Below are 8,943 nucleotides of genomic sequence, written 5' to 3' on the forward strand. Positions count from 1 at the left end.
AAAAGGTCTGATGAAGGGTCTAGGCCCGAAACGTCAGCCTCTCTGCTCCTATGATGCTGCTTGGCCTGCTGTGTTCATCCAGCCCTGCACCTTGTCTCGGATTCTCCAGCATCTGCAGTTCCTACTATCTCTGTGCATATTTGTGGTAGGTAGCTGTGCCACCACAGATGAAGTGTGTGTGAGATAACAGAGAATATGGTGGCACTTACCATGGTGGAGCAGAGAAAGTTATTAATCTTGTTCCTACACTGCTGAGTATTCCTACATACAGCTGAGATCGCACTGACCCTGGTGGTAACATCGGACCAGGCTGGCCAGGGCTATAGAGATGCCAGTATGGATCCAGTGGACAAAATGGCATCCTCTATACCGTTACGATTCATATGTGTGTGTGTGCGCGCATGCACGGTGGTGGTGAAAGGCGGCTGGTATGCTTATTGCTTTCCCACCACCATTCACCAGTTACAGTGTATACCACTCCTGCTACCAACAGGCCAGTTGAGGTCCTTATGTGTAAAACCATTGTCCCTATTGAGCATCCTGTTGCCTATGGAGAGCTTGCCAGGTGCCAGGTGCAAGGTGCTGCTCTCACAGCAAAATCACCTCCCCCGCAACACAAACCCACTTACTTTGATTCAGGGTGACGTCCATAAGGCTGCTGGGTACAGTCCAGCTCCTGTAAGCTGTTTTTGGAGGTGAGACCTTCTTAAATGGATTGGCAACCTGATACCAGCTAGCCAACTGATCAGGGTTCCCAAAACTGGCCAAGCCAGCATGCCCCCAAAGGTGTACCAACTCGTAGGCAGCACCAGCATCGTCATGTGAAATTCCATGCTATGACACTACAATGTTGTCCTGTTAACCCGTATTTAATCACTATCTCTATATATTTCTTTCAGTGGGTTAGCAGATTAAATTTATTCTGCTGTTTTTGAATAGCTTGTAAGTAAACTTTTATCCATTTTTCCCATCTAGTCATGGAATCTCATTTCTTCGGGCATTAGATACATTTTCTCTTCAGAACATTCAGTTGATCAAAGGGATATACAGGCTAGGAACATTTCTCTTCAACCCACCAGCAGGACTACCTGAAAAAACAATGTCACCCGAACAGGTTCTTCACTTGTAAGTGTTATATTTTGTTTTAATGAACTTAATTTACTATTTGTAAGAATCAACAATAAATTGCATTTATGTAGCATTTTTAATGCAATAAACCATCAAAAAAGTGCTTTAATAAAAATGCTTGGAGTTAAAATTAAGCCCCTGGTGTCCATTATGAAAAGCCAAACAACTCATAAGAAATCAGGGAAAAGCTATATAGGATGATTAGGTCTTTTGATTTAGCCAAATTAGTGGATGAATGTCTACTTGACTGCATCTTCACAGGGAATATGAACCAGCTGAATTCTCATGGGCAGAAAAGACTATGTGCTGCATCTATGGAGAAGGTGGATGAACACAAGGGAGAAAGGAATGAAAAATTGTGCTGACAGGGTTAAATTTAGAAGGGTGGGAGGAGGTTTTAGTAAAGTATAAATACCAATATGGACCAATTGGGCTGACCTGATATAGCTTAGAAGCGCTACTTCTTCATCAGATGACTTCACCTGATAAGGAGCACTGCTCTGAAAGCTTCTGATTTCAAATAAACTTGTTGGATTATAACCTGGTGTCATGTGACTTCTGACTTTGTCCACCCCTGTCCAACACCAGCACCTCCACATCATGGATATACCTCGGCATTAGAAACAAGTTCCAGGTTCCTTAAGTAACAATAAAGAACTAATTTATTGAAAATGAAAATTACTCAAATCAAGATGTCGAGATTTTCAACAAAAGATTTAAACTGTGCAAATATAGACAAACAGACAAAAAATCATCCTCCAAGTCTTGGTAAAAAATATAAAGACTAGAGGATAACATCTTAATTTGTGTTCTTTGCAAATGCACCTTTTCCCTTGTTGCAGCCAGTCTCCCTTGGTTTACAAAGTACTGTTTTCCACAAGTCCAAGATGTAGATAAATGTCTAGTCAATATTATCCTAAATTAATTTTTCAGAAATTACATCTACATAACAATTTGCTTGTTTGTTGTTTAATAAATTCATTTAATATTTTAAATTTGACGCAATGAAACAGTGATCCTTTATCACTGTCAAAGACCCGAATAGTCTTTAAACGCATGCATAAATGCTAAAAATAATTTGTAGACTGCTTACTATTCATTATCGTGAGCATGTTACTGAGGCTTACCTATGTTTTAAAAGCTGGAATAGACACTTTCAAAGATATTAGGAATTGGAACTTGCCCATGAGAGTGACCAAAGATGCAAGCTGGAAAATAATTTATTGTTAGAAGGATAGAAGACTCTAAAACATAATGAACATTACGCAATACATAGTGGTTACCTCACTAATTCATTTTAATGAATGGTTTAAAGGATTTATCATTCAAAACAAGAAAGATACATTTGATATCTAATGCAATGTCGTAAATTCAGAATCCACAATAGGAATTGAACAACACATTGTTTTTTTCTCTTACTCTATCTCACTTGAAAGCAACACTGATGCTGGGTTATGTTTACTAGAATGCAGTTCCATGAACATTTAAATTAGAAGCAGGAGTAGGCCACTCAGTCCCTCAAACTTCTCTCACTATTCATAAAGATTGGCTGATCTGATTGTTCCACATATCTGCCTGCTCCCTTCACCCATTGCTTATCAAGAATCTATCTACCACTGCCTCAGATGTATTCAATGACTCTACTTTCACCTTCTTTTATGGAAGAGCTTTCCAAAGACTCAGGACATTCTATGAGAAAAGGTTTCTCCTCATCTCTGTCTCAAGTGAGTTGTGCTTAGTTTTAAACTGTGATCCCTAGTTATAGATTCTTTCATTAGAGGATACATTCTTTCCACATCCACCCCTCAGCAATCAAAGTGCCCTTTATTCTTCTAAACTCCAGAAGATCCAGCTTTACCCTGTCCAACCTTTCCTCATAAAACAATCCTCCCATTCCAGGTATTAATCGAGTAAAACATCTGTGAACTGCTTCCAACACACTTACAACCCTCCTTAAATAAGGAGACCAATACTCTGCACAATACTCTGCTGTGGTCTTACCAATGTCTGTATAAATGAAACATAACCTCCCTACTTTGAAACTCAATTCCCCTCACAATAAACAACAATATTCTATTAGTTGTCCTAATTAGTTGCTGTACCTGTATGCTAACCTTTTGAAATTTGTGTACAAGGATACCCAGATTCCTCTGCGATTCAGAGCTCTGCAAATTCTCACCATTTAGATAATATGCTATTATAAAACAATATTACCACATTATTGTCCATTTGCCTAATCTTTTTGTACTTATTTGATCTATCTATATCCCCTTCTAGCCTCTTCATGTACTCTTGACAACCTATTTTCCTATCTATCATCATGTCATCAACAAATCTATCAACCATACATTAGCCCCTTCATCCAAGTCATTTATACCAATTGTGAAAAACAGCACTGATCCTCTGTGGCATACCACTCATTAGATCTTGCCAAACATAAAAATAGCTAGCAATTTATGCCTTCTCTCTATATCTTGTCAACTAATCAATCTTCTATCCATGTGGTCATGTTAATCTCTACACCATGATCATTTATTTTCCACAATAACCAGTGATGTTGCACCTTATCAAATGCCTTCTGGAAGTCTTAGTATATCTACCTTTTATCCACAGCATATATTACTTCTCCAAAGATATGCAATAAATTGGTTAGACTTGATTTCCCTTTCACAAAGATAACACAGTGTGGAGCTCGAGGAACACAGCAGGCCAGGCAGCATCAGAGGAGCAGGAAAGCTGACGTTTTGGGTCGAGACCCTTCTTCAGCTTTTCTGCACCTCTAATTCTGCCTGGCCTGCTGTGTTCCTCCAGCTCCACACTGTGTCATCTCAGACTCCAGCATCAGCCGTTCTTAATATCTCCCTTTCACAAAGCCTTGTTGATTCTGCCAGAATACCTTGATGTTTTTTCTAAGTGCCCTGTTATGACATCTTTCATAATAGCTTTTAACATTTTCCCTATAACAGATGTTAATCTAATTGTCCTGTAGTTTCCTGTTTTATGAATTCCTCTCTTTATTCAAAAAGGAGTAACAGTCTCTAATTTCCTATCTAACAAAACTGTCCCTGAATCATGGGATTTCTGTAAGATTAAAACCATTGCATCAAATATCTCGCTTCCCACTATTTTTAAGACCCAATGATGAAGTTCGTCAGGATCTAGGATTGTCAGCCTTCAGGCCCAACAGTAGCTCAGTACCACTTCCTTTGGCAATAGCAATTTTCTTGTGTTCCTCCCTACTTTCCATTTCTTGATTTACAGTGATCTCTGGAATATTCGTTGCACCCTCTGTGAACTGCAAAGGTTCCTGACCACTTCCACCAAGAGTCTTTCTTTAGCTGTGAGTGTTGGAGATTTGTTGGACAATGGAAAATATGAATGCCGAGTCCAACAGCCTCCTCAGTCAATTTCAACAGTCTCATTCAACAGTCAATAAGACATCATTGATCAGGAGCAGAAAACTTGTCATGCTGAAACCATCTTTAGCACTCACATTGCTGCCAGTTTTGAAGTTGGGTGGCTCAGCACAGGGGTCATAACTATTGAGGCATTGGAGTTCTAACTTTTGGATGTGATCTTAAGTCACAGCCCCATTTGGACCTTTTGCTGGTCTTGAAAGATCCCATGCCAATACCATCCCATATGCCCTGATCAATATCAATCTCTCAAGTAGCATTGCCAAAACAAATTTTCTAAGTTATATTGATATTTATGGAATCCTACTGAGAACAAATTAGCTGAAGCATTTCTTACAGCATGACAATTATTATAACAATAATTAACTGGCTGTAATGCACTTGGAAACATGCAGAGGTCATGAAAGACACTATAAACATGCAAGTTTTTATATGGCTCAGTACATGAAAGGGGTCAATTTCCCTCTTCCCCTTCTCAAAACTAATTTATTAGATATGATTGATGTTCTGTTTTAAGTCTCTACTCAATATTTCATCTGCAATTATTTTTCTGTATTAATGTCAGTGCTGTAGATTTAGCTTCCCGAAGTCTGTGCAAATATCCGTATCGTGGAACTTTAAGTCAGGATTTGGAATTGCTACTGCTTGAGGCTCATTTTACCCTTTTAGAATTACTTTCCCATCAGACGTTGGTGAATGAGGATTTGGTTTCTAAAAGATGCCAGGCGTTGTCTGGACTGTTAAAAAATACCAACCTTGAAACCAATTCAGAACTTCTAGATATGCAACGAACGGTATGAAATCAAGAATTACTGTAATTCACTGTCAGATATTGACAATCAAATACTGATTAAATAATACTCCAACTAATCATTTGATCTTAGATTTTTCTTTCTATAGTACTCAGCTGTTTATTGGTGATTTAATTATTAATGTTTTATGCTTTAGAGATGTAAAATAATAAATATTGTTATTCTTTCCTGTTACTCTACCTTTCTGCTTACATGAATAATTGAATTTGTTAGTCTTGATCTATTCCTACACTGTCATTCTTACTACAGCAGTAAGATTTAATCATTTCTGATTTCAAAAGAAACTCCAAATGGGCAATGACACTCTTAAGATTATCTTTGTATGCACCTACTATGGATTTCCTTAAAGCATTATCTTGAAAAATCTGTTGTTTCTGTTTTCAAACTATTCCCATTCATCTCTCAGGCTAAACACTGAACTGAACTGAACAGGCAATCTACTTCCAGTCCTCTGCCAATACTATTCAGTGACAGTGAAATGGTACAATGGCCTCTAAAGTGTGACTTTTGTTTTAATTTTCTCCACTACTTGCAAAGAACTAAATTTACTGTTAGCATCTTTTCCTTGACAACCATATCCCCTGAGATCTGGAACTGACTTTGTGGTGAATCACAGGGGCAAGTTCATATTGAAATATTCCATCTCAAAATATTGCTTTTTAAAACCATTACCCATCTGATGCTTCCAATCTGGTGTGATTCTTTGGTGCTATTTTGCTGCATTCAGTTTTAACGATTACTGGCAGTTTCCCATTGTTGAAAGTTAGTTTTCTCAACTAACCTTATAATATTGCTAACCTGAACAACTTAGTGTATGAGTGAATGAGTTGCCAGTAAAGACTAAAGTTGCTTCTTGCAGTGTCTACCTTCGAGATCCAGGTGATGAATTGTGAAATCAATTATCAAGGAAGTAATAGCAGCACATTTGGAAAATCACAATCTAACCAAGCAGCGTTGATATGGCTATATGAAAGGAAAATTGTGTCTGACTAATTTATTAAAGTTTTTCGAGGAAGTCTCAACCATAATGGATAGAGGGGAACCAGTGGTTATGTTGTATTTGGACTTAAAGAAGGTGTTTGACAAGGGACCTCACAAAAGGTTAATTCATAAGATGAGACCCCATTGTGTTGGAGGTAGAATGTTGGCATTGACAGAGAATTAGCTAAGGGTCAGGGAACAGCAAATGGACATAAGGGGTTCTTTTTCAGGTTGGCAGCCAGTAACCAATGGGTTTCCACAAGGATCGGTGTTGGGACTGCAACTGTTTACAATGTGTATTAATGACCTGGAGGAAGGAAGTCTATGTACTGCAGCCAAGACAGGCAAAAGCTGCCTGATCCAATAAGACACTTTTCAGGACATATAATGTTTGTTGCCTCAAAAATTAGAAACAATAGCACCAGAATTTCATTGGAGTTTAGAAGAATGGGAGGTGACCTCATTGAAACATATTGGATTCTTAAGGGGCTTGACAAGGTAAATGCTGAAAGGATGTTTCTCCTCATGGGAGAGTCTAGGGCCAGAGGATATAGCCTCAATAAAGGGGTGCCAATTTAAGACTGAGATGAGGAAGAATTTCTTCTCTCAGAGGGTTGAGAGTCTTGGGAATTCCTTGCTGTAGAGAGCTGTGGGTGCAGAGTCCTCGTGTATATTTAAGGCTGAGAGACATAGATTCTTAATCAGTAGGGGAATCATGAGTTGCGGGGAAAAAGCATGAAAGTGGACGTGAGGAATGTTGAATCAGCCATGATCCAATTGAATGGCAGAGCAGGCTCAAGGGGCCAAGTGGCCTAATCCTGTTCCTATTTCTTATGGTCTTAAATAGTAACATCAGCCTTACCACTAAGTTGTTTTTAAGTTTATTAGATTACTGGCAATTCTCTGCAATGACAAGTTAATTCCTCTTTTCATAGGTATGTCAATTAAGAGTTCAAACAACACCCTGCAACGGTAATGCTCTGTACATGCTTGGCTTGGCATTGATGGTTGAATATGACAATGAGCCCACAAAAGATAAAACAATTCTCCTTGAAGATGCCTGCCTTTGTTTTCGAGCCAGCATTAGCCTGGAGAACAAACCAGTCGTTGGACCACCACCAGAAGAACTGACTAGTAAGTGAACTGGTTCTGCACACCCATTCATTTTTAAATAATTGGCAAAAACATACACTATCCGAGTGAAGTCAGAAAACAGGAAACTGCGTTTATACCTGTGAAAGTAAGTACACGGGTTTCCCTTAAAAGTTCATCTATTTATTATTGTAAAGCAGCTATCTTACTCACATCAAGGTTTCCAGGCAGCAATGAAGTAAATGACTAAATCATTTGCTTTTTTGATGGATCAGTTGAAGCATAATTAATGGCAAGGTCACCAAAAGAACTCTTCTCCATTCCATCCATTAGTAACACAGCACCTTTCAAGCAAATCTGAATGAGATGATATGCATACTACAGACTTTCTAACATAAATCATAATATGGGAGCTTGAATACATAACTTCCAGTTTTACAACAGCAACCCACCACAGCCTATGAGAACTACCTTCAATTATCTATAGTTGCTATATTGAAAGTAGTGGTGGGGGGAGGGATGGTGGTGGGGCGTCACTGTTAAATCAGTTCTCCAGATGGGGTTGTGTGAATCTGAATGAAGCCATCAATTCAGGTTCAATTCCTGATCTGGTGAAGGCAAATGGGGGACTTGCCTCTGTGGCCTGCCACTGAAAATGGAGGGCAATGGCACAAAACTGACAGGAAAAGGTGGCTCAGGAAAAAGTGTCAGCAGACAATGAACTAAGGACTACATTTGGATTGGGCAAGTGAATGAACATAATCAGCAAGAAATAACTTGATTCATTTGCTAGCTTGCATCCATAAGGGCACACTGTTATTGTAATCGCTGTCAGCTTTTAAATCAACCTCAAGTCTTACAATGGGCTGTTGAGGTCAAACATCATTGAAGAATCATTGAAACAGGATGGTAAGGGCCTAAACATGGGCTTGTAGGAATGGGAACAAACCATTTAGTTCCTCAGACAACAAGGTGCAGGGCTGGATGAACACAGCAGGCCAAGCAGCAGCATAGGAGCAGAGAGGCTGACGTTTCGGGCCTAGACCCTTCATCAGAAAACGGGGAGGGGAAGGGGGATCTGAAATAAATAGGGAGAGAGTGGGAGGCGGATAGAAGATGAATAGAGGAGAGGATAGGTGGAGAGGAAACAAACAGGTCGAAGAGGCGGGGATGGGGCCAGTAAAGGTGAGTGGAGGTGGGGAGTTAGGGAGGGGATAGGTCAGTCCAGGGAGGACGGACAGGTCAAGGGGGCGGGATGAGGTTAGTCGGTAGGAGATGGAGGTGCGGCTTGAGGTGGGAGGAGGGGATAGGTGGGAGGAAGAACAGGTTAGGGAGGCAGGGTCGAGCTGGACTGGTTTTGGGATGCGGTAGGGGGAGGGGAGATTTTGAAACTTGTGAAATCCACATTGATACCATTGGGCTCCAGGGTTCCCAAGCGGAATATGAATTGCTGTTCCTGCAACCTTTGGGTGGCATCGTTGTGGCACTGCAGGAGGCCCAGGATGGACATGTCG

The 8,943-nt window shown here is 39.9% G+C and overlaps 1 protein-coding gene across 4 annotated transcripts in view; it reads left to right on the plus strand.

Moving 5' to 3' along the window:
* LOC109930670 overlaps window positions 1-8,943 on the plus strand; it is a 135,753-nt gene that overhangs the window by 40,617 nt on the left and 86,193 nt on the right. For all 4 annotated transcript variants that reach the window (XR_007262922.1, XM_048601246.1, XM_048601247.1 and 1 more), the window contains 3 exons: window positions 976-1,125; window positions 5,110-5,338; window positions 7,273-7,471. Coding sequence is in view for 3 of the 4 variants with exons in the window: in XM_048601246.1 (XP_048457203.1) it covers window positions 976-1,125; window positions 5,110-5,338; window positions 7,273-7,471 (578 nt within the window). In the remaining variant the exon portion in view is untranslated. The remainder of the gene's footprint in view (window positions 1-975; window positions 1,126-5,109; window positions 5,339-7,272; window positions 7,472-8,943) is intronic.

This window comes from Rhincodon typus, chromosome 9 (genome assembly GCF_021869965.1).
Source record: "Rhincodon typus isolate 14 chromosome 9, sRhiTyp1.1, whole genome shotgun sequence".
Lineage (NCBI taxonomy): Eukaryota > Metazoa > Chordata > Chondrichthyes > Orectolobiformes > Rhincodontidae > Rhincodon > Rhincodon typus.